Raw genomic sequence first — 27,458 nt, forward strand, 5'->3', positions numbered from 1 at the left:
CCTAGTAATGCTCGGGTTTAACATCTGAGTGAAATCTGTGGATGTAACCCTCAAAAACGGCTTAGTATTAAAAAAGAAATCCCCAAACCTGAACCAGAACCAGCTTTGAATGTTCAGTGTTCATATATTGAGATATTCAAGCTCTCGGTATGGTTCTGAAGGATTGATCATGAGAAAATCTGTTGAGTAAGGTCAAAAAACAACAAACTGGAAACTAGGGATTTTTTTTTTTAAAAGTTCTAATGATGCAGAGACTGCATAATAATCTCCCTGTGAACCATAAACATAATAAAAGCTGAGGCCATTTCTATTATAATCTCTATCAGCAAGATGCCAGCGCTTTTCCAGATTTCCTAACGACTCCCTGCTAATTCCATGCCAAAACTAGCAGTGGATTTCTTCCTTTTAATCTCCCCTAATGCCTTATTCGATTATTGTCGCTGCTCTCCGACCGCACGCCGTCCCCTCAGACCCTAATTCCCCGCCGGACACCCGGCTGAGGCTGAAGGGCGGCGGCAAAACCGACGGGGTAGGGGCAGCCCCCGCCGCCCCTCGCCCTCCCAGCCCGGGCTACGAGTGCCTGAGGGCCGAGGGGACGGGGCCAAACCAGGCGGGCTCCCCGACGTCCTCACTCGTTGGCCGAGAGGATGAGCGCCGAAACTTGCTCCAGCTGACGGCTCTGAGGGCACCTGAGCGTCCCCGCGCAGCCCCGAGGCATGGCTTTGCTCATCGCTTGGCTCTGTGTGGTCGTGAGGTGAGCGAGCCCACTCCGACGGCCCCCAGAGCCTTCCCTCAGCCCCTCCACAGCCCGCGAGCCTTGCGGCGAGGTGGGACTGAGCCCCTTCTCCCCGTCTGCTCGCTTCTGGGGGCCGCTTCCTCTACGGCCGCGGGCTTGGCGGGAGGGCTGAGGTGACGGTGCGAGGAGGGTCCGGCCGGGCTGAGGCGAGGCTGCCGGACTGAGGAGCGGGGGCTGACGGCGGGACTCGCCTCTCCTTGCAGCATGGAGAAGGCTCTGGGGGGCCAGGGCAACGCGGGGGACCTCTACTCGGAAAACATTACTCGGATCCTCGACAAGCTGTTGGACGGCTACGACAACAGGCTCCGGCCGGGATTTGGAGGTACAGGGGGGAAGCTCCCGTCACGTCAGGGAAGCTGCAAAGCCCTGGGGTGAATCGGGCAATGGGGGTCCCTCCGGAGCGGGAGGGGGCAGTGGGGCGCTGAAAACCCCGGGGCTGGCAACCAGCGTCCCTGCGCCGCCAGCCCCCAGCCCGCCGGCCCCCTCCAGAGGGACGGGACGGGCCACCCCCGAGCCCGCTCCTCTCCGTGTCCCACAGGCGCCGTGACAGAAGTCAAAACAGACATCTACGTGACCAGCTTCGGGCCGGTGTCCGACGTGGAGATGGTAAGGGCCCCCAACCGCTGCCCCTGCTCTCCTTTTCCCGGGATTCATTACGGTGGCATCTGAGCTGTCCGTCATTAGAGCAGATTACGAGGTTTAATCTTCTTGACAATCTCCGCGGCCCAGCAGAGCGGTTTGGCTGGAGCTGCATATAGCTATTTCCCCAGCGGAGTCACCCGGCACAGCCCCATGGCCCCAGGCCCGAGGCTGGACACAGAGGACACCACTGGCCTCCACTGAGGACACGGACAGAAGGTTAAAGATGCCTCTTTAACCTCACTAAGAATGGTGTAAGCATCTGTGACTTGACAGGGATTTGCAAGAAGGCTGTGTGGTAGGAGACAACTTACTACACAGCTGCAGGGAAGTGGTGCCATTTTTGAGGCAGCAGCTCATCATGCTGGGGACCCCAAATTCAGGTAGGTGCAGACTTGGGTGAGCTTCATCAATTACAGCAGCTGCAGCCCTCAGGGAAAGGTTAAGCCATCACTGTTCTCATCCTGGAAATGGACTTTTATCACTATTTTTGCCCTTTTACCCTTCCTCCAATACCTGCTCACCTCAGACTATATTCCAGCACGCTGGCAAGGAATAGCGCACCCCAAGGTACACCCAAAAGTTTTTCTACCTCTCTTCATCAGCCAGTCTACAAGAAGGCATAGAGACAGTATGCTTTCTTGCATGTCTGCCTCCTGACAAGGTTTAGCTCCATTTCCTAAGCAACTTCTGTAGAGAATTCCCTTCTGAAGGCTTACAACAACATTATTAAGAATCCTTAAGAAAAATAACTCATATTAACTTGACAACATAATCTTACTGTGATGAATGTATTTCACGTCAGTCCTTTCTTTATGACTATGAAAAGTAAGCTTCAGAAGTGGCACTGTGTATAACTTTTTGTTCTTGGCAGCTAAATATTAATAGTTTGGTTTTGCACTTTGAAAGGATGTTAAAGTAGACATTTGTATTTCTCATTGGATCTCAGTCTTTTTGAATTAAATCAATTTCTCTGAGAGGACAATGAGACTTTTTTCCTTACATCAAAGTTACCTGTTCACTTGATAATTTGCAATTTAATTAATAAGAAAATATGATACATTTCTCGCAGACTCTTTTTTTGAACTATTTAATAGTAATAGGATTACGTGTCTAAGCAGTAAATTAAAAGACATTAACATATGTGTTATGGTTTTTCATGGAGTTACTTTAAATACAGCAGCTCAGGACTGCTGACCCTCATGCATAATTCACCTATTCATTTTCCATAGGAATACACAATGGATGTCTTCTTTCGTCAGACATGGACTGATGAGAGGTTGAAGTTTGGTGGACCAACTGAAATTTTGAGATTGAACAATCTAATGGTCAGTAAAATCTGGACACCAGACACATTTTTTAGAAATGGAAAAAAATCAATTGCTCATAATATGACAACTCCTAACAAACTTTTCAGAATTATGCAGAATGGAACTATTCTTTACACAATGAGGTGAGAGCTTATTCTTCTGATTTTGATTGACCTTCTTTATCATTCATTCAGTGTTGCTGCATACCATTTATTTTTTACTGTCATCTACTTTAATGTTATCTAGACTAACCATTAATGCTGATTGTCCTATGCGGTTGGTGAACTTCCCAATGGATGGACACGCTTGTCCGCTGAAGTTTGGAAGCTGTAAGTTCTATATTTTTCAGTTTTGTATAGTAATACATTTAATCTCCATGTATGTGAGATCAGAAGCGAGATCCTAGGACACATCACTGAAACATTTTATTTATTTTTATTTTTTAGACTAGAATCTTACTTTTTCCTCTGAGGCTCAGACCATTGTTAGTCACGTGGATTAGTTCACTGAAGGATGGCTGTTAAAAGATATTCTGTTGTATATTCTAACAGATCTAGTAGTCAAATCTGGCCCTTTAAGAAGTCATAAAAGCTATGGTTCATTCCTTAAAGTCTAGTTTTACAAAATGAAGATATTTAGACAACCTGTGGTAATCAATGTATGTGTTTTATAACAAATCAAGAAGCAGAAGCTAGCACCTATCAATTCCGACCACAACCATTCCCTTATTACTCCTATTTTTATTTTTATTTATTTATTTATTTATTTATTGCATTTCATCATTAATGTGATTAGAGACTTATTGGAGCAGGATGCAAGTTTCTTTGGAGTTTTAGACCCAGAAGGGATCATATTACTTGTTTTTTCAATTGCTTATAAATCATGTAATTTATATGAGTAATTTTTCCCTAACTCAGATGCTTATCCAAAAAGTGAAATCATTTATACATGGAAAAAAGGACCCTTGCACTCAGTAGAAGTACCACAAGAGTCTTCCAGTCTCCTCCAGTATGACCTCATAGGACAAACTGTATCTAGTGAAACCATTAAATCTAACACAGGTAAGAAGTAGCCATATGGGAACTACTGACATTGTAATTTGTTTTCAAGATGTTTTACAGATTTCTTTTTTCGCTATGTAACTGCATTAGTATTACTGCCTTCTGTCATTTTTAAAACTAAAATCCTTGTAAAAAAATTAACTGTAGTTAATTTAACTCATTTAGTTAATTTAATTCAATTAACTGTAGTTAATTGAATGAAAGATTCCCATTCAATACATTTCCTTTAAGAATCCCCCCTGCCTCCCTATCCCAGTAAAAACAATACATAAAAATTAATATTCTTTTCCTCTGTTTCCAATAGGTCACTTCACCTTTTGTTAGTCTATTTTTTGTTATACACTAGGAGGCTTATTAGTGCTTGCCTAAGAGCATAGTATTTTGGGTTTAAGCCAATAATACAGTGCCAAAATAATGCTGAAGTACTTGTCTCCTAACAGGTGAATATGTAATCATGACAGTTTATTTCCACTTGCAAAGGAAGATGGGCTACTTCATGATACAGATATATACTCCTTGCATTATGACAGTCATTCTTTCTCAGGTGTCTTTCTGGATTAACAAGGAGTCTGTTCCAGCCAGAACAGTTTTTGGTATGCTGCATTAAGGTCTTTGACCAGTTCTGCATCACATATACCATTCGTTCATCATTTTCATTGCTTGTTTGTTTTAGGTGAATATTCACTTCAGCTGCTCTATTTCCATCTCCAAAGGAAAATAGGCTACTATCTCATTCAGACATACATTCCATGCATCATGACTGTAGTCCTGTCTCAAGTTGTGTTTTGGATCAACAAAGAATCTGTTCCAGCAAGAACTGTGGCTGGTATTCATGTTTTGTTCTTTTATCACTCACTTCATTCACTGTGTTGAATCCACTGTATTGAACAGCTAGACTAAACCAATGGGGATTAACTTCTAAATTGGGAAAGACAGAGAGTAGGTTTCAGCAAACAAAAGCAAATACTAAAAATTAAACCAATTTATTCTGTTGTGAAACTTACCTGTGTTAAAGCATTTTTTAGGAAAAAAAAAAAAAAAAGAATAAATAAATCACATGGGTTGGAACTCAGCTAGGTACCTAATTCGTCTAGCACTCATTCCAGAGTGTTCTCTTTCTATTCCCTACAAAGGTTTCTAAACAACCAGCAAGGATTTTAGATGAATGAAGTTAGGTGAGATGTATCGTCCCTAGCACAAGTTACAGTAATAATGCAGAATGCATGTCCGTATTGCATGGGCCCTTTTTTCTTTTTAGTGGTTAATTAATGCTCCCCCAAATGGGAGCTTCATCTCCTTAACTGTGTGCTCAGCTATTATTAAATCTGATTCCCACTACTCTGCCACCCCACCCGCTTCAATATCAATAATCTCTGAAACTACACTTATTGTCAAGGGGTAAATTTTGACTGAATTGTTGTTTCTAGGGAAAAAATAATCATAAAAACACCAAGCAGAAATAATAAAACTTGTCAGAAATTTCTCATGAATCCACTATCCATACATATTTTGCAACCCTATCTTACTATTTTCTCATAACCCAATATTTCTGCACAACAAATTCCCTTTGCCAGACTTGTCTTCAACAGCAAATAGGCAGGTATAAATTGCCTAAGCGTGAATGATGCAAGTCATATAATTCAAAATAAGCCTACAGTTGTAGTTAGCACGATACAGAATTTGTGGGCTTTGATTTCAGGCATGGAATGGTATTCAAAAAAGCACTGCAAACTTTTAGGAATCGTACATGAGCACAGCTTCCTCAGGTGTCTCTGAAAGAATATGAACATACATTTTTTTCCTTGAAATACCCATCAGGAGTTGGGATGCAGCTAGGTATCATTAGGCACTTGTATGTAATAGTTTCCAGCAATTCATATTTAACTGCTTAAAATACTAAAATACCAGGCAATAATTTCTCAAAGATGTTTATTGCAATTGAAGCATAAAATATGCATAGGAAGTTTGTATACCATACATTCTGGTCTATTTGGCATCCAATGCTAAATGTATCTGATAAATACTACCTGATTCAACTTTATATTGCATCTCTGGATTTTACATTCTTTACATGTGAGTAAAACGTACTTGCTATCTAGTGGGCAGCAGAGGTCAATTCTATACACTTGAAGCAATGTCCAAATAAGTCTGAAGATGATTCAGCAACAATTACATAAAGATCCCAAACCCTGAAATAATGACTTAGTCATACTGAAGAGGAAATATAGAATAAGGAATAGAAAATATTTTAAGAAAACTGTTAAATAGACACCTTTCTCAGTATTTTTGAAAATTAGTCATGTTGGCATTTTAAAAGAATATTTCAATCCATTCTTATTTCTCCCAAGAACAACATGGATTTATAATCCTTTCTAATTCAAAATCCCATGGATTCTAAATACCATCATCTAAGGAAAAAATTGATATTTGCTTGACTGTTAGGCACCAGCAACAAAGAAAAGGTTTAAAATGGAGAAGTAAGCATCCTTTCTGCATCATATTGCAAATACTTGAATTATAAAGATGTTTCAGTTTTGCTCCTATGTTTTAAGCCTTTAAGTGTGAGAATCATAGAGTTTTATATTTTTATAAAGCATGACATTCTCAAAAATTTGAGAGAAGATAAATTAATGGTAGAAAAGTAAGTGTGCACTAACTAATTTTTCAGAATAAATTCACCTAACTCTATTTACCTGCAAAGTGGATGCTAGTTATCTTTTGCAGGTAACATTACAATAAAATAAATTAATGTTAATAAACGTCTGCTGTTTACAGACCTACAGACAAAATATAGGAGACAGAAATACTTGAAGAGACAAGACATTCTTGTGCTCTTTGTAGCTATGCCATTGGAAAGAACAGCAGATTGGCAATAAGAAATTCCTTACCTTACATGGAGCTTCTGTATGTAGACATGTGTATATGCATACATATTTATTTTTTTTTTTAGCATTTCATTATCAGAAATTACTTGGAATAAGAAACATGTTTATTAAAGCCAAGTTTTAAGTGTGCCCTATTAAGTATCAAATGCTTTGAACCCATATAACAATGGCTACTACTTTGCATTTTTGTGCCTTTATCTAATTTTTTTTAGTCCTGGCAAAGAGTTATCTGCTGTTTTGCAGAGACACACATCTGGCTTTTACTGTTCTAGCAGATTACTCTGGAAATTTTAACTTATTATCTAGTCATTAAACTTTATTTATGAAGTGTCAGAGATGGATTTTGTATTTTAAAAAAAAGATAACATATTTCAGTATTTGCAATATGTAACAAATTTTTCAAAAATTACCAAGAAGTCTTCAAAGTGGAAAGAACATCAGTTACACACTTTACCAACTGTAATTTGGCATTCTGTTTGATAAAGTAGTTTTCCACAGTGCAGAGCATTTCATCAACTCCACATTGAGAGTGTTCTTATCTATATCTGTAATAGAATAGGAGTCCTACTCCTAAGTTTAAATTCCTTCAGCAGTAAGTTTTTATACAGACACAGAATGCATCTTTCTTTATTACTAACTAGCACATGGGCAGATTCTAATCTAATCACATATCATATTGAAAAGTTCATTCTGGACATTTGAAATTGAAATTTTTATCAGTATTCTTGTACTTATATTATTAAATATGTCTGACAGATTTGGGAGAAGTAGAGATCCTACATATTTTTATACTATCTTCTATCTGCATTTCATTAAAACATGTTAAGTAATGACATTGGGACTTATTTAGCCTCAGACAGCTGGCAAGCTACATCATGTGAGAGAGCTGCAAAAAAATCCTGAAAATAATCAAGTCATCCTGTCTTGATGATGCAGGATGCAATGACACTGCATCCTTTCTACTGAGCATCATTCACAGCATATTGATTCATCATCACAGCATGACATTATAACATCCTTTATTTTTCCCACCTCCCCTTTCCCAACTGCAGAAAAGAGCAGAAGAGGGTATTCTCCAGCTTACTGTCTTTAAATACCTGCAATTTTCAGATTCCAGCAGGCATAATTACAAGCAAACATGAGTCACAGAGCCTTATATGTTAATGGATAAGTTTGCTCTTGTACTTTTTGCTTGTATCAGGCAGCAGTGGGAAGTGTATTTCCCACATTGTTAATGATTTACATTACAAAAGAGAAATCATAAGGTCACAATAGACCTTAAAAATACTTTGCGGCCCATGAGCTATGTGACCAGATTTTTTGTGTATGAAAACACAAAAGGATCTCTAGAGAAGCACCTTTTCTATCCTTCCATATTTGTTACTATGGGAACTTTCAAATCAATATACTGTCAGTGAATCTTTAAAAATGTATTCAGAGATTAAAGATCACTGTATAGATGACCAAACTCTTATTACTAGAAATATTTGGATCATAGCTTACCACTGACTTCAATGCAAAATTCTGATGAATCTAGTGAGGGTTCTGGAAGCCATGATCTGTCTTGTCCAACAATAGGAGAAATAGCGGATCATAACACTTAGGAAATCATGGTAAACTAATTTAGATTTTTTGCCAAGAATTCCACTTAGCAACCTCTCAAATAAAGTGTCTCTCAGAGCCTGATCTTGATTCTTGTTATACCCATGTCTTACCACAATTCTAAGAAGCTGTACCCTGTAGCACGAGGTTATCTTAACTTTGAATCTGCTTGGTCTATTAAGGAAGTTTATTCAGAGCTTTTAGATACTCAAGCCACTATACATGAATTACTTATGATAACAAAATACTTAGAATTCCTGTTAGTTAGTTGACAGCTAAAACCTCTTTGGTTTTATATTTTATGTATTTTGTATTTAAACAGATACGCACGCATATATATATACACACATATGTATATATGTAGAGGCATTTACATCTACATCTAGAATTTAGCAAAATTCTAATGCCCCCTTTTCCTTTCTCTTATTTTCAAGGAATTACTACAGTTCTAACAATGACCACTTTAAGCATCAGTGCACGCCATTCTTTGCCCAAGGTGTCCTATGCTACTGCCATGGATTGGTTCATAGCTGTGTGCTTTGCATTTGTCTTCTCTGCACTTATTGAGTTTGCAGCTGTCAACTACTTTACCAATCTTCAGACTCAGAGAGCAATGAGGAAGGCAGCAAGGGCAGCAGCACTGGCAGCAGCACTATCAGCAGCAACTGTACCGGCAGAGGACGAGATTGTCTCGGTAATTGCTTGCTTTTCTGATAATAAGTATCATATAGGAAGAGCAGCTGAGTAGTGAATGTGAAATATTAAAGTGATCTTAACCTGAAACAGGTTATGCATTTGGATCATATCTATTTATCAAGACATTGCTCTTATTGCAGAAAATGAAAGATGTCATTTATTCATAATGTTTATTTTGATTTGTTACATAAGTTACTACAGAGATGTTTATGTGATAAGATATTTAAGGTAATACATTAGACTGTTACCCATGATACTTTATTATGCTGGATGCTGGAGGCATTGTGTTCAGGCAGCTGTGTTGTTCTCTGAGTGAGTCTGTAGAATTTGTAAGACACTGTACAGTGCAACGAACATGTGCATTGGCCAGATGATTATGGGATCACTGTAGCATACTGGCACATACCATAAGTGGGTCATCTGGAAGAAGAGGAATTAGCCTTTACATAAACTTGGCATCTGTTACTTTCATAAAGTCTGCTTTGGTGGAAGCTTGGGGAAAATAAAAAGCATAAACATGAAGATTTATGTAAGGATAGATTTCACTCCATGTGACAAAAAAGAAGGCTGTCTAATACCAAAAATCTTATATTGGAATTGCTTGTAAATATTGTTCCTTACATCTTGGGCTAAGTAATTAAAGCTGTTTCACAACATATGTTAATATATTTATCAGCATAGCCCTCCCGTTTTCAGAATCAGTTTTACTATCACCACATTTCCCATTCTGAGAGGAGTAACAGCATTTGAATGACCTGCAAAACCATTGAGTCTGTAGTTGAATAGGAAAGTCAACTTAAAAGCTACTGAACAATAGGGCAACACCTTACCCATCATATGGTCATTTTTTTTCATTTTTGCTTGTAAATAACAGCTAGACTTGTAACATTTTGGTACATGCAAACTGTTGTAATTAATAAGTTCCATATAATACTGCATCCAAAGCTACAAAGATTCTTGCTAGTAGTCTTTATAGGAACTCATCAGCTAATCTTCCTCAATTTGACTGGGAAGCATTGGGCTTGTAAACTATATTGCATTTTACTTTTTTTTTTTAATTTATTTATATTGAAAAAAGTATTCAAAAACACTGTCAGACTTAATAAGAAAGCAAACATGCATTTTATTTCACTAAACATGTTAACGATAGAAGAATTAAATCTTTATAAATTTTAACTGAAAACCACAGATTATTTCTTTTAAATCCCAGTTGTATAAAGAAAACACAAACGAAAGATCAAAAAAACTTTTATGATTATATTTAAACCTTACAAAAAACAATAAGAGAAAGAGAATATGTATTTGCTAGTATTTAGAACATGCTTTCCCGCCCCCCAAATATCATATTTGAGAACTACTTTGGACTGAGTGAGCAGAATTCTGTAACAGTATAATAATGCAAAATGAGAAGAATAATGTTAAGACTGAAGGAAGTTTAAAATGTACTAAAGCTGCAGTTTTACTCTGTTTGACTTTTTTTTTTTTGAGGACAAGCTATCAGAAAAGTGCCTAGAGAGATCACTTAGCCTTTTGTAGCATGAGGAAAATACTGCTGGAACAATCTATGCACTACACACTTTCTAGTTCAAGTTTGAGTTAATCACAGTGAGGTTTCCAAGAAGGGGGAAAAAAAATCATATATTGATGTCTGTGATGAGTGATATGAAAACTTGATTTGGGCTACTCTGCACATGCAGAGTATTCACATGAGAATTCACATGGTGGTGAATTCAGAGCAGACACTAGAAATCCTTCCCCAAGTCCCCAGAACCTCTAGAGGACAACTATTTCAAAATACATGTGGCTCTCTACATATGCCCAGATATACCAGAGTATTGGAGTATTATTTTATTATAATTATTGGAACATACATATTGGTATTGGTATAACATTGATATTATTGGAATATACAGGAGTATTCCTGATGACTGTAGCTGCTTCACTACTAGAGGGTGAGATTTGGGTGTTCTCTATATCACTGAAGACCAAGCTAATCAGAAATTTAAAAATTACTATTGAAACAGAAAATAAAAGGAAAAACAAAAAACAAACAAACAAAAAAAACCAACACACATTAAGACCTCAAGTTTCCTTATCAAGGGCCTCACCCACAAACAAGCACAGAACCAAATTCAAGACACAGTTTAGTTTTTCCAAACAAAAATCAAGCATTAAGAACATCCGGTAAGCACACTAAAACCATTTCCTCAATATATATATATATATATATACACACACACACACATATATACAACTAGTTAATAACATAGAAATTTAGAAAATAAGTAAAGACACATCAAAGTCCTAAGGTAAACTCAGTCTCTAAAGCAGTCTATAGCATCCAAAAAATGCTATAATCCTACTCTTCCTCAGAGCTCTTGTAATCTAAAATAGTAATTTTCAAGCCTGTAAGTCCATCATGTTTTCCTCGATGGAACAGTTCTTTCCGAGAACCCCACACTTCAGTAAAAGAAAAATCAGTGAGATCACAAAAATGGTGGGTACCTACCACTGAAGGAAAGAAGATGCCGTCAAAATGGCTTCTGGAGGAATGTAGTTAGCTAACCCTACTGGATATCAAAGGTCCCATTCCACAAAGGCATCCTGGGAAAAAGGACTAATTACAAGATAACAAGCTTCAAAAGGCTTTTTTGTTTATTTGTTTCCTTTTCTTTCTTTCTTTTTATTTTTTTCTTGTGGCAGAAGCATGGGGGGAAAACTTCATGTTGTCATATAAATGGACATATGATGCAGTCAGTAATATAATTTCAGCTGAAACAAATTTGAAATAGATCACTTCAGTGCTAACAATGTAGTTAGTACAGGCTGATCTGAGTATATGACTATTTCCTCAGCATTACCATCCTCTACTGAACTCTGTGCTTCTATAGTTACATTACTGATCTTAGAGAAGTTTGTTTAAGTACGGCACAAAACATAATTTTCAGTTTTTTTCTTACCGTAGATATCTGAGGTCCTGAATTCTTCCTTGTCGTTCCCTTCTGCTTGCTACCCCAAATCTTCACCTCTAAATTCTTTTACCACTTTTCCTTCTACAAGGTCCAGTTCTTATTCTTTACTCTTTAGATAATTTGTCTTACTTCTTCTGCTCCTCTTTTTGACTCTTACCTTTCTGCCTTCTTCTAATTCACTAGAAAAAAAATCTATTTTGAATCTGTCATATATATTTAAAATGATTTTAACTAATTGTCTGTTCCATGTGATATATATGTATGTGTTAAAATCTTTTCCTTCTCTCCTGCTTTGGTACTTTGTTTTTCCTAATCTGTGGTGTACTTATTTATTTGCCCTGTTAGACAGGGTAGTAAAGTTTTTCATCCCCTTGTAATGTTAGCATTTTTATTTGCCTGTAATTTTTAAATGTGTGGAAGTTGTCAGAATTTTAGTTATACGGAGGGGTAGATACAGGATGAAGAATAATGCACAATGTGTTAAAATGTTTACTGTCTTCTGTATTTATAGAAGTCAGTATTTTTACACTGAGAAATTTTCAAAGAATTGAAAGGTTTGGGGAGTCCAAATGTAAACATAAAAGTGAAAAAGTGAGATGTTCTTACTGCAAAACTGTCATAGCTGTACAACTGCCTATGCAGCTCTTTAACCCACAGCAGCAGTAGAATTAACAAATAGACTGTATATTTTTTACGTTATATTATCTTAAATTGCCTGATGAATTTTGCCTGAAAGAACATTGTGGTGAGAATATCCTTACCCTGTATGAACTAGTACTTTTTGTATGACAGGAGACCTGTTCTACTGTGTTAGGTAAGACAAGCCCAAGGAGATAGCTTCAATACAAATGAAAATAAGGAGCTATAAAAGTCAGGTAGAAGCTTTTGCTGCTTTCACTGAGGACCTGAACTCATGAAGACAAAAGTATTTATGGAATTCCCTCCTCTCGCCTCCCCTCCCCTCCCCTTTTAAATTAACTATATTTCCTGCAAAATAGTATTTATTTTTAAAAAGACTCCTTCCCAATTGAATCTAGTTAACTTTTTTCAAAATTGTGCTTTATTCAAATGAACAACACTTTTTCTCTCAGGTTTTTATTATATCTCCCCCAAAACAATACATTCAGAAAAGAAAGATGGCATAAAACCACATTCTTTATTATATTAATGAAAATATGAGAAACTCTGTTGAAGTTACTGGAATTTACTAGATTCAGTAAGAGATGCAGTGGTCCGAGTATGTGCTCTGTTTACTGATGACAGCCCAGCATGCCTGTTTTGGTTCCAGGCAAGCAAGTCTATTTACCTCAGTTAACTGAAGGCAGAGTTTGGCTTGCTCTCTCTGTCAGCTGTAGGCAATCCCTGTATGAAATACAAAACTATGGGTGTTCCACTCCACAACATGATGGCAACAAGCTGGGCAGTCATCTGGACCCTGACAGAAGCCTGTTTTTATTCATATGGTGACAAGCTTATTATAGCATGTCAAAAACAAACACCTAGTGTATGTTTGTGTATGTGTATATATATATTACACACACACACACACGTATATATGTAAATATATAGTTCATTGTGGCAGTTAGTGTTTTAATCCATTTCAAATGTATTGTTCTTATATCATATTGTTTCATCATTATGGCTTTTTTACCCCATTTCTAGAAGTTGTGGGGGAAGAGGCGTTGGTGATACCGTTTGGAGTGCATCATTTTAAGTAATGCTCTACAAGATGGTCAGGGAGTACCCAGCAGAGGACAGGGAGTACACACTATGAATGAAAAGAAACCCTTTACATGTGGAAGACTACATGTAACAGACAAAAGATTATTATATGGTGGTTGGTTGATTACATTTGTTGTCTTAAAGACCTGTTGTTTTAACAGAAAGCAACACAGAACAGTGAAATACTGCTGGGGGAGCTTCCCTGTCCCAACAAAGTGCTCTGTACCTGTTTTCAAAATGACATGACTTGAGCAAAAGAGGATTCTCATTCTTTTTAACAACCCTGCCCAACTGCAGAGCAGCCATATGTCACTTCTCAATAGAGGATTTAGTTTTCTATAATTACGTCAGAATATATTGAGGATGTTTAATGAGTATCATAGTATAGCTGAAAGGAGAGCACTTCTATTTGGATTATCAACAACCCTTTATGAGGTCATGCTAGAAAAGCTATGTGCAATAAAGCCTTGACTGAGAATGCAGCACTTTCCATCAAATCAGAGAGACCTCCCTGCTTCTCCACAATTGCATGGTATCAAATAGACTATTAAAAGCAAACAACAACTTTCAATTCTATTGACTTTTTGTCATCCCAACAAGGAAAGTAGATGTTCATTATTAGGCTCTGCCAGAGTTAAATATTTATCTGTTTGACAACACAAATGCAGAGCAGCAAGGAAGGTTTAGAAAGAAAAGAGAAATAAAAGAGAAATGAGGGGAGGAGAGGGGAGAGGTGGGGAGGGGAGGAGAGATTTCCCTGGCTTTAGAAATTTTTGCTAAATATTGAAGTCTAATCCTTTTCTTTTGCAGGGGGAAGTAAAAACAAAGTCAGTCAAATAATGGAAATATGAAAAATACAAGCTCTGTAGTACTGTTTGTACTACAAACAGGCAGAATTTTGATTCCTTATCTCCTACTCCCAACTCAGACTCCCACCAAGTATCAGGACAGACACTGGCTAAGTTTAAAAGCCCAAAGTCGACTTCACTTAAATTTAACATATACAAATATATCTTTTGACAGAGGCTCTGTGCTAATTATATGAGTTTTCTGACATGGTACATCTCAATTTTAGGGAGAAACTCTGCTATGGTATATTCATATTGAAAAGAATAACAAATTATCAGTCTCCCCTACCCATGTTCACCTGAAGGTTAGGCTATAATTTCAGAGAGATGAGTTTCAGTCTGTGAAGGTTAAGAAAAATTTTGAATATGACTTTTCCATGCTCCAGTTAATTGATTTAACCCTTTTACTAGGGTAAAGCAGAAATAAAATAATTTTGTAGTAATTACTAATAATATGCCTAGGAAAGAAAATTGAGAATGCCTAAAGAAATGCCCAAAGCTAGGAACTATTAATGACATCTAAACTAAATTCAGCTGTTAATTATGCAGAACATTGTTTACAAATGTTTATAATTCACATTTTTTTTTTAATCAGACCCCACAAGAGATATGCAAAGGAATCTCAGGATATAACGTATCACTGGCATTAGATGGAGATTTAAACTGCACAAGACAGTAAAGATTGAGGTACCTTAGTACATGCCCAAGATCTTACACAATGTGGTGAATTTCTCTGCTGCCAGGTGCTGTATATAGATCAATAGCTAACCAGAGGTCTTACAAATCACACTGATGTATGCAGAGCAAAGTCTAAGAAGGATTTAAATACCTAAACTATGCTTAGCTCCCTTTTTGGGAGCTAGGTTACCAGCATGTGATTTTATGTAGATAATATGAATGTTTTTATTGAATAATCTACTACTGTATCTACAAATTAGATGGGCAGGGAAAAAGAATGTTATGTGTTCAATTTAGTATTCTGCTTTGTACAAAGATGGAGTTTTGGTCCTAGCTATTTGTTTGTTTTTGTTTTCTTTTGTGATATCAAAATTTAATTGTCTCAATCTAATACTTTTTTAAAGGAGAGATAATATTTTTTTTGGTCTAAACTTTTAGAATTTATTCTCAAAAACCTCTCTGTACTGCATGGTGCTCACAGCAATAAGGGACATAAGTGACTAAGAGAGAGAGGTAAGGGCATGCATTTGTTTAAAATTAGCCAGTATCTGAATGCATACATAAGATACTCATTTTACTGCTAGGTCATAAGCTAAACTCATAGCAAGAATACACATCTGCAGTATAAAGGAAAACAGAACTGTAGAGAATTTTATATATATTTCAGAAATCTCTTGAGTGCATTCATCACAATTAGCATCTATAGAAAACAGAAAAAGGAGACGAAGAATTCTGTTTACCCCAAAATTATATATGCTATATTTTGTATATCTGGAAGCAGAGTGACTTACTGAGAGCCTCCTGAGATGTTTTGAGCATAAACAAATTCTAGTGATATTGATGAGAGTTTTGAGAGATCATCAGTACCTTTACAGACAAGACTACTTTGTGAGCTTCCTAGGGGATCAGGTAGCTGAGCTGCAAAACCTTAACAGAATTCAGACTATACCTTCCTAGCCCATATACATGCCAATCTCTTGTCTAGTCCAGTTTTATGGCACCTCACATTACGCAGTGATCTTGCAAGCTGTTCTGCGTCACTAGGCAGCCATACGTCGTGACAAGTTAAATGGCCTAATGGGACTAGCAGTCTCTAGGAGTGCAAAAGTACTCTTCTGAAGCGGGTTCAGTAACTTATCATAATGTATTATTTCATTATGACCCAATGTGCTATGTCATGATTCTTGTTGTTGCTTTTGCTATTTGTAAAACAGTCTTCATTGTTTTACACTGTTTGGCTATGTGAATGGTGAAAAATCGGAACTGAAATAGGCTAATCATTCCTGTTTTATAAGTTTTGTGTTTTGCCAAAACTTCATGTCATTGTAGGTAGAAATCTTTGTCAAAAGGAGGGGTTAAATCTAAATATGATAAAAAAAAAAATTGCTGTAGCTGCTGTTCAGAACTCAGATCTTTTAAGAATAGTTTCAAAAGAATGATCTCTTCCTGCTGTTTCTTCCTCTTGGTTTAATAGTAAATTCTAATGAAAAGTATGGGTTGTTGTCCTGCGGCAGCAAGTCTGGTTTACTGTCAGCTGCCAAATTGAGAAACAACTTCATTACACATCCAAAATAAATTTAGGCTTCTGTATCTTGGGTAGCATAGTGGTAGACAAAAATATATTCTTGACCCTGACTTTCTGGATTGGCCCTCGAGTGTATTAGTGTAAGAAGTTATTTAGGGACTTCCTTAAAGATTTATATAAGCACCTGAATAGCATAACACAAAAACTGTGGCATTCCTGAAAGAGCAAAATGCACTGATCCTTCCCAAATATTGAAACAGGCTATTTTAGGTAATAATTAATATCACTCCATTTATAGAAATGGATCCAAATTGGCCCCATAGCATGCATGTAAGCAAGTTAGTCAGTGTCTTCCCCAAATCTGAGGATACACGCTGACTCCAGATTTTCCTGTCTCTGACTCTTTTCCTGAAAACTCTATCTCAGTTCCTGAAGTCACATCAAGATCATCCTCCTTCTGCAGCAACACATAAGATTTAATAAATGTTATAAATAAAATTTAAACCAGGATTACCCTTTTCCAAGTGCCCGTGTGGATGATCACAATGATTTTAGTACTTCTGCATTCTAAAATATGTCCACTATTCAACATAATCCACTGACCCTATGCTACATCTGCTATGCCTACAATTTTTTTAACTCTACCTCAGAACAATAACTTCTAATTCATGCTTGAGTGATCCAGAGCAGAATTTGACCCTCTTTGTATCACAATACATGTATTGCGGATAAGAAGGTCTAAGTTTCACTTCAGCAACTATGTTTTTAGCAACCACTCATTCTCCACAAAAGGTCAAGCTATCTTGCAAGCAAAAAACAAGCTACATTACAACTCTGACAATTGAGTTCAAAGCAGGGCATACAAGCAAAATAGAATAGCTACTTGACAGAAAAACAGTGGCCTAGGCTCTGACAGTAAGTCTACTTAAAATGTGGGATTACTATTATGATTAATGCAAGTGGACATGGATAACCCTCTTTCTGTTTCTGTGACACATCTGTAGATCATCCTCCATTTAAATCTGTCTGTTGCTTGCTGTGTAACTGGAAAATATGAAAACAAATAACTGCTTTCTAGATAGGTATAGCTCCAGAATATGAATGCCCTTTGATACCCATTCAAAACATGATAGTGATCATTTAATTGCTATCAGAGTGGAAGTTGGGGGGTTATAACAAGTGGTAGGTATGATAGGATATGGAAGAAAAAAAAAAAAAAAGAAAAAAGAGTATAATAGTTGAAAAACATATGTACAAAAAGAGCCTTTTACGTAGACTAAATTCAGCTGTGAGTAATCCATTCTCCCTGATTTCTTCTGGATACCAGTCCTTTCATCCATGAGCAGAACTTAGCATTTTAGTGTAGTAATGTAACCTCTTCTCATACTTTGGCAGTAATATTGCTAAAAGGATAATTCCTGTTAAAATTATATTTGAAATCATACATAAGATACCAGCTGTGCTAGGCTGGTCTTTTATCTAGAAATTTTGGCCCAGATACACGTATAGGCAATGTACTGCAATAAATGTTTCTTTTCCTTGTAATGATGCAATCATTTATCTGACTAAAGCCTGTTTCCGTGCATAGAAATCCTGCAGGATAAATCTCAAAAATGCTGACAGAGGGCTCCATATAGGTGAATGATTGCCACTAAATCACTCCCAAAGAATGACTTTAGAAACATCACATCTAGCAGAATTTTGCTGCCTCAAAACCATTTGAATGTTACTATTCCACTTAAAATATATATATATAAATATACTGTGTATTGTAAATTATTTGCGTCACCTAACATTTCCCTCATCAACTTCATTCATTCAGTCATCTACTTCTGCTGACCAAAAATTCTGCTTATTCAAAGCCAAGAATAGCTGTTTATGTTGTACAATGGTTACATCAGTAATCTGGGAATAATCCTTGTAATTTTTTATTAATGAAGCTTTAGACATAAACTCAGCCAAAATGTTGGATGTTCCATTGCCTGGTGGCATCTAAAGGTATTTATACTGCTCCCTATTTTTAGAAAACTTGAGTACTTCATATCAAAACAATAAACAGCACCATGACACTCTAGGCATTCTTCTCTATTTTCTTAGCTATCAGTAAAATCTTATGGCTGCTGCCATGCATTCACATTACTAATAGTCATGCTGGGTGGTGGCAGCAGCAGCAGGAATTGCTAGCAAGGTCTCTGAACTTCTATGTCCTCCCATTTGATATGATAAGTGTTTACATGTTTGGAGCTGATTTCATATCTACAAAAGCTTCAGTCACACAAATATACTAAAACTTAGGTACACCATTATCATCTTTTCCTTACAGCTCCTCCTCTTTTATTTCTTTCTCTCGTTGTTCCTGTTAATTAACATGTTAGCGATACAGAGAGCATATGGTCTTTTATCTTTTTACAGTAAAGCCACAAATGTACCTCTGTAGATTAGTATTGTTTTGTGGTTTCCTAAGGTTGTTCTAGAGCAGAGCAATAAAAAAATAACAAATCAGAAAGTTGTGTAAAATGATGGAGAAAAATGTAATGATCACATGACCTAAGACTCTTGTAGCCATAAATCAACCTTTTTTTTTTTTCTTTTTTTTTTCTTTTTTCCTCCACAGCATTCTGACTCCAACTGTAACCTGAAGAAGAGAGCAAACTCTGTAGCGTCTCAGGCAGATCAATCTCCTGAAGCCAGCATAATATCAAATAGTGCATCCCAATATCAACCAGTGTCTGTTCCTCCACCAGCCACCCCAGCACCACCACCTATTGGAGGCACAAGTAAAATAGACCAGTATTCTAGGATCCTCTTCCCAGTGGCATTTGCAGGATTCAACCTGGTATACTGGGTTGTTTACCTTTCAAAAGACACTATGGAAGTGAGTAGTAGAATTTCAGAATACTTGCTTGTAATATGTACCATGCTTAGTTAGCCAATACTATTTGAACTGTTCATTTGCTTTGGCAACTGCAGTTAATCAGTTCTGTCTGAGGAAAGTTTACTGATCTAAAAATCAGCTGTCACTTACAATAACAGTGGCACTCGGTAAACTGTAGAAAGGCTATTTGAAGATGAGAAATGTAAACACTTACTTCTTTACTATGTTACACTGAGCAGAACATAGGAAATTGTGTAAGACAACATATTACACCATTCTCAGCAAACATACCAATCTTAAATCTTCCAATTCTTCATCTTCCTGTCATCAGCAAGGAATGGTAAAGTTATCTGTTAAATTATCTGTTGCAGCAGTACAATAAAGGAGATAAGAACATTAATATCTGCTAATATTTTCTCAATGACACAATAACAGTCTACTAAAATAAGTCATTTATTCTAAATATGTATCTACAGCATGAGAAACTATTGACAATTACAGCATACATTGTAAATTGAGAGTCCCTGTTTTTATACATTTTAATGCTGATTTTCCATGTTTCTTCATAAAATGGAACTACTTTATTCTGATAAAATTGCTAAATTCTTTGCTTGTTTGAATCAGGCTAAGAGTTACTGTGCCTTTAGATGTCCATGAAGTGCAGAAGAGATGTGTACCCTGCAAACTGAGCGTGCCTAGAATAATCAGTCAGTGATTAGCTTATCACTTTCAAACAGTTATTAAAATTTAGTCTTTAATGCTTTAATTCTCTGATTTTCCTTTTTGTCGAAATACAGTTAATGGTGCCCTTTCTCCTTGGTAAAAAAAAAAATAAAAATAAAAAATCATTTGCCTTGTTGCCACAGAGTTTTTGAATCTCACTGTACATTGCAGTCAATATGTTTGGTCAATTTAGTTTTATTTAGGACAGCTACAGATATAATGATATTATTTAGACAGTTCTGAATGCACAGAGTCCCTATATCAATAACAAAATAGGCTGGAAATCTGATCAGAGTGGTGTGCAAATTCTGCCTTTATTTCCCAGATTAGAGGTAAAGAAGGCCAAGGGAAATCTCTTGGAGAGTCAGGAGATATGCAGTTCAAACTAACAAGACAGTGCTGATCAGCTGACTGGTGGCATCTTGCCTCTACTTGAAGCAGAGGCTAGTAGCCTCTAATTTTGCTGATTTTTTGCTACTAGTATGATCTGGAAAATGCTGTCTCTCAAAGAGAGAGTGTGTTGCCAAGCAGCTTATATGAAATCAGAAGGGCAGGAAGATAGGAGGCACTACCTCTTGCAAATGTTCTGCAGATGTCTCTCTCAAGAGGTCACAGCTGCTAACGCCTGGCCACTCAAAATCTGCCCAATGCTAAGTTTAGCATTTGTGCCAGAGATACTGATCCCTCTATTAAAATATTGACTATGTCTGCACATTACTTATCTCAATCAGAGAAGGGAAGTATCAAAAAAGCTCATGTATAATCATTACAGTTTCTGTTTAGAGGCCAGTTTCTCAGCCTGCATAGCTTGCCATAATTCCAGTTCTTTCCTTCAACCATTCTCATTTTGGATAGAGAAATATTTGGAACATTTTACCTTCATAGTGATGAAATATTTACCTAAACCTTGTATATTAATAGTTATAGTAGAACTAGGTTTTAAAAATACTTCTAAGAAATAGGACATAGTGCTGACTGTAAATACTTTTAAAATTCCCTTTTTGCAAGTTCACAAACCTGTTCACAAGTGCAGCAATTATTATAGAATGCAAAAAATCCACCATCAAGATCTATAGAACAGAACAGTTTTAACAGCTGGGATGTTTCAAATGACAAAGAATATAAACAGTTATGTAAAGTGTTGCTCAAGCTTTTCTTCATAAATTACATTCTCCTGTTCTTGTGCTCAGTTGTAACTAATGATTGTGATGCACGTTGGTAGATTTCTAATTCAATATGTTTTATCCTTGAAAGTTGTTACTTTCAAGGAAAATAAGGATTGTTTTTGCTTTTAAAAATGTATTTAAAAATAGGTAAGCTTTTCCATTCAAGCAGAAGTGATACAAAAGTTAGGTGAGCAAAGCTTGGCATTCTTAAAGGCCACTTTAGCTCAAGTCAGCCTCAAGCCCAATAGATTATATATTGATTCAGTATTATCCAGTTATGGAATCTGACTCTTCAAAAAGAGTACATTTTGTGTGGTATTTCAAATATATTAGCTGTTTTTGAGTTTATTTGGCTTATGTTTAAAAAAGTGGAAAAAATACATAATCAGCTCACTGAAACAACCAAATTTCCTGTGCAGAAATTTTCTGTCACTTCCTTCCAGCCTGTCACTGGAGATTCCTAAGCTGAATAACTCTCTAGTGTCTTTGGGCAATGCATATAGAACAAATCAAAGAGCTTTACATTAATCTGTTTTGTGCTGTCTGTGAAAGCAGGCTGTTAGAACTGGAGTGAAAGTTAATGTTTAACTCCTATCACTATCTTCTGGCCAGACTCTTTCTTAGACTTCAAAGAAGTGCAAAAATCTTTTTTTTTTTTTTTTTTTTTTTTTTTTAACTACTTGTTCAGAATTCAGACCATCAGCTTTACTAATGTAAAGACACAGTTGCATGAGATGAAGAGCTGTCCTCTGAGCTCTTTGGTAATATTTTTGTGCACTGGTAATGAATTTTCTTATAGCTCAAGTAACAGTCCACATTACAGAAATGAAGTCATTCCTGTGTATTTACCTAATATTTCTAAGACACTGTGGGGTTTGAGTATTTTTTAAAATACTCCTTGGAGTACCTCCCACTCACCCTCCCTCTTACTCATTGTCTCATTGGATGACTTTAGATCAATTACCCTTTCACTGTACATGTAATCTAAAAGTATGTTAATTACACAGCACTTTTAGGATTTGGAAGTTTGTATACTAAAGAAGGTGTTTCTAATAAAAGCAGACAGGACTGAGAAGATAACAAGATAACTTATGCTGAACTCTGTTTGTTTTTCCACACATACAATGAACCAAATGTATCTCAGCCAGGAAGCTTAGCAGCAAATTTCCATTATACAATTAATCCTTTATTATATTTTTTAAACAAAATATCAGCATTCTCTAGAATGGATGGAAAAAAAAAATCTGTATTGAAACTAAGCACTTTAACTGAATGCTTTTTAATACATGGAAGGAGATGAAGTCTTCTTCTGGCCTTGATATCTAATTAAACAGTTCTGTTCTCTAATGGAATGGGTGGGTAAGCATTCTTATTCAGTAAGACATCCACTGTGCAATTTGATCCATAAATGATGTTTCAACACAAAAACTGTTTTGCACTGTGGAGTAGCAGTAATATTGCAGCAAAACAGTTATATTGGTAAAAATATTGGAATGAAGACAACAGTTCTTCGCCTGCATTTTGCTAGACAGCACGTTGTTAGAACCTCATATAAACAAAAGACAACACATAAGTGGAGGAAAGAAAGTACTTGCAAGTATTTATATGAAATAATCCTTAGCAGAAATAACAGATGAAAAGTTTTAGACCAAATATAATGCTGATACTTGTATGATAAGCCCTCCTCTCTCAAAAGGTTTTATAACTGAAATGTTAACAGATGTTTAGCTATGGCAGCATGACTGTGCCATTTATTATATGAAAAATTAAGGCATTAAAATTACACTAAGAGGATTTACAATCTACATACGCAAGGTCTGTTTGTAATTAATTTAGATGGAATGTGTGAGGATGTGACATCCCCATGATTTATACATGGAGAATGGAATAGGAGTATTCTGATGTTGTATGTTCTTCTGTAAAGCACACTAATATCTGCTATCCACAGAAAGCTCTACACAAAAAAAAAACTATATACACATGTCCAGATTAGCCAAACATAGAAGTTCTTGAAGGGAGAAAAAAGCAACCTGACAATTGAGGAAAAAAAAAAGTTCCTCTTTTTTTGTCATACTTTTTTTTTTTTTTTTCATTCTTAAATATGCTAAGTCCTTGAGCTGAACACTAATTTATAATAGTGACTTTGATAAGTGAATTGCATGCTTGGTTTATTTAAAAAAAATAAAAAATAAAAAAAAGTGCTTGATTTAGAATGTAAGAAATGCCCTTTTAACAACAAGGGTATAAGAACTTAGTTTATGTTTCTCATGTCATTCATAATGCATATGCTGTTCTCACATTTTCTTACACATATCCTCTCTAAAGTAACCTGCCTCAATATTTTATATGTATCATACTATATTACAGTTTTTAATGTAATAAAACACAGAATGAGGTCTGTGGAGTGATTTAAGCTCATGAAGACTATGGTAAATTTTTGATGATGAACTGCAGAAAAACAAGCAGAAGGGGCAGGTTTTATGTTTGGGGGTGGAAGGTAAAATGTAATTGAATGTGGTAAATGTGCTAACTCCTAGGTATTATTGGAATACATAGAACATAGCATGATGGCAGAAAAGGAGTTACATAGCAGGCTGAAAGAGAAGATGAGAAGCCAATGATGCATGGGGTCAACTAAGAGCAGAGAAACAAAAACTGGAAAAGTATTTGCTTCAGATTGTTGATACTCATAAAGCTTACGGTGTGTATTGTGCATCATGCTTCAGTTTAACACTGGAAAAATAATGTTCAGGAGAAAATAGTCATTGCTGCATGTACTTACAGTTGAGCTTTGGAGATCAGGTAACGAATATCAAATTCTGAGAAGGTTCTCCTTTGGACTGCAGTTCTATTCTAAGCCTGTTGAGACAGCTAGAAATCAAGTGATTGTGTTGGTTAACTACACAGTTGACAATCCATAGCTTAAACTTCTCTCTTAACTTTTCTTCCAGTTTTTTGAACCTACTGCAATGCATCTTCGAAATGACTATCAGTCCAACTAAGGAACAGATCAAGGTTTCAAAAAAATCACCAAAGGTCTCGTAGGGTTGAAGTAACTTCAAAGGAATTGTCTATCCACATGTATTCTCAATGTTCAAACACAGAATATTTCTATTGGACATCACTTGGAAACAAACTCTGGACGAATCAAAAAAAAATAGAAACTGCACAGAGTTCTAAAAATACTTTCTTACAAATTCTTACTGTGATTCTGCTATAAAAGTTCTTGTTAAATTATTTTGTCCAACAGTCAAAGAAAAGAATGTGTATTTGTTCTAGTTCTGTAACAAAGAATTGAATGTTTACATTGGTATAAAAATCAGTAATGAGATTATTTCTCTTAGATGCAACGAAGGACTACTAAAGGAAGCCAGATTCTGAAGCGGTATAAATTAGCACTGTTTCACTGAAGTGCTAGGAGATGCACTGATTTGCATCAGGTGAAATTGGCCCAAAATAATGTTAAGAATGAAAGCTATGAGAGGGAGCTGCACTCTCATTACCTTTTCATAACCTTTTAATAGATAAGATGAATGATGAACACTGATTTTCTGTAATTTCAACTTCATATCCTTTAATCCAAGGTAATATTTGCAAAGAAAAAATATGTAATAAGGAACAAAACAGAAAGGATTGGTTATGTACTTTAGCTGGCTACATGCTTTTTTTTTAATTATTATTGAGAGTGACTGTGAAAGTGAAACCAGTCTAATTACAAGCAATTTATGGGCAGTATCTAGAAACATAGGACTGATGCCAGGGAGATCTCAGGGTCTAAAGTTGACTGGCTAGAAAGATGCAGCTAGAAAGATGACTGGCTAGAAAGATGCAGAAAGTGAAATGCAAGCCTCCAGGTCTAGGAGATTTCCCAGAAAATCTAGGAAATTTCCCAGAAGCAATTCTTGACAGCTAGTTAGGAAACAAACTCTTATCAGCTGTTTCTACTGAACTGCACATAGCAAACACCTTAGAACTTTTTTCAGAGACAAGTTATTGTCAGCAAATTCAGAGTTTAAAGGTCCTAGTATTTTATTTCTCACTCTCAACAAAAACAGGCACAGGATTTATTTTTCATAGTTCATAGTCATCTATTATTTTATTGTACATTCAAACCTTTCATCTCTGTAGTCCTTCTCAAGTAGGAAAGATAATCATATAGGAAAGGTAATCAAATCAAACCTGAGCCACCTCTGTTGCGGGTGTAGCGGACACTGGTGGGAGTCAGAAGCACACAAGTCTTACATGCAGCCAAATATAAATTGAGGTCCCCTATCCTGAATTTAACTGTAGTGCAACAAAATTAAATTCATTTTAAAGTGAGATGGAAAAATCAGGGTCTTTTGTTTTGTCTAAACAAACATCTTGGTCACACTTGGTCACTTATGAAAAAATAATTGAGGGCTGGCTAATTCCAGTAAGTTATCAGGTGCTCCTACTGGCTTCATTGGCACTATAAATAATTTAACTATCTGTTAAGCTAGCTCCAGTTGTTTTTTCAGCTCCAGCTGTTTTTTTACAGCTCCACTGTTTTTTCTCCTATTTCAAGAGAAGCATATAGCTTTTACTGGTGTGGTTCCTGGACTGAAAATGTGAGATCACTTTTCAAACTTCTTGTTTAGAACATAATTGCAGACAATTTAAGTAGGCTTGAGTCAAAATTAACTATTGCTGCACAGAGATGTTGTGTTTGCAGGTGTGTTTTTGTTGTTGTTTTGTTTTGTTTTTTTCCTGACTGGCAACAGGCGGCACACTTGGATGTATTTGCAAGTGCACTGAATTTTTTCTTCACTTTGCTTTGAAATCAAAATTGTGAAATGAAAATTGTGAGATTGATCTTTTACATTTTTAAAAGTTAAAATATGGACACTATGCAAGTTACCATTTTACAGTTTGCATGCAAATACATTTTATTTTGGAAAAAAAAAAAAAAGAGGTGTTGTAAAGACACAGAGGTTATCTTTTAGTCTAACTTTACTCGTTGTTGCTCCATGGACTAACTTTCTATTTTGAATACACTAACGTCTTTAAGAGTTTTCTAAAAACTTTAGAGTGGGTTTATGCACAATACATTAATTTTTAGAAGTTATGGGGAAAAAAGAGTTACAATGAAGTTAAATTTTGTACCCAGTCTTCTTTGTTTAAAAAATATTTGAATGTGAATTTTACAGAAAATCCAGAGAGTTACTAAATAGTCATTATTTCCTTGGAATGTAGTATTTCAATGTATAAAATAATGGTAAATTCCTAACTGTAAGGTTCTATCAGCATATTAATATATACTAACAGCTCTTGGTGTTTGATACCATATTTTAACATCAATGCAAAGACTGCTGATTTTGCTTCAAAGGAGATTTCCATGTGGACAAGATAGGGAAGGGTTTGTCCTCCACATTTGTCTGAATAGTAGGAAGGGGCTATGTATTTAACCTATTAAATGCTTTGTAAGGAAACAGTTCATATTCAACCATATTCAACATCAATAATGTTCATAATGCCAAGTTATATCTTAGAATAAATGTAATTACTTACAATTAATGTCATAATAACATAATAACATAAAAATACTAGTTATGGTCCAACAGTAACCAAACAAGATATGCATCAAAAAAAAAAAAAAAAGAAAAAGAAAAGAAAAAAAGAGGATTCATATATATATATATAAGCATATGGATATGTATTTCTGAAGATAATACAAATAGTATTAAATAGAAAAATACATATTAATTTAAAGGAGACTAAGGGAGATGGTGGGATTTTTATTTTTTTCCCTCCAGTATTTTTAACTGCATTGCAATTAGAAGATCAGAAGCTAAAGTTTCTGTAAAATTGATTTTTTTTTTTTTTTTTTTCCAAAAAAGGACATTAGATGAGGGGGAGGTAGGTAGGCAGTTACCTTGAGCTGTCACACACTTGTAATACATTATTGACCTAACTTTCTATGTATCCAAGTAAAAAGAATG

The 27,458-nt window shown here is 36.0% G+C and overlaps 1 protein-coding gene across 1 annotated transcript; it reads left to right on the plus strand.

The window, feature by feature from the left end:
• Positions 1-716: 716 nt before the first annotated feature.
• Positions 717-24,500, plus strand: GABRA6 (gamma-aminobutyric acid type A receptor subunit alpha6; the record flags this gene model as incomplete). The annotated part of the gene is made up of 10 exons (XM_084295557.1): positions 717-754; positions 1,000-1,118; positions 1,335-1,402; positions 2,668-2,888; positions 2,992-3,074; positions 3,663-3,806; positions 4,247-4,399; positions 8,728-8,987; positions 19,349-19,609; positions 24,450-24,500. 10 exons carry the CDS (start codon positions 717-719, stop codon positions 24,498-24,500), a joined length of 1,398 nt encoding a protein of 465 aa, XP_084151683.1.
• Between the last annotated feature and the right edge of the window lie 2,958 nt (positions 24,501-27,458).

The sequence above is a fragment of the Netta rufina genome (genome assembly GCF_964035555.1).
Source record: "Netta rufina genome assembly, chromosome: 14".
NCBI lineage: Eukaryota > Metazoa > Chordata > Aves > Anseriformes > Anatidae > Netta > Netta rufina.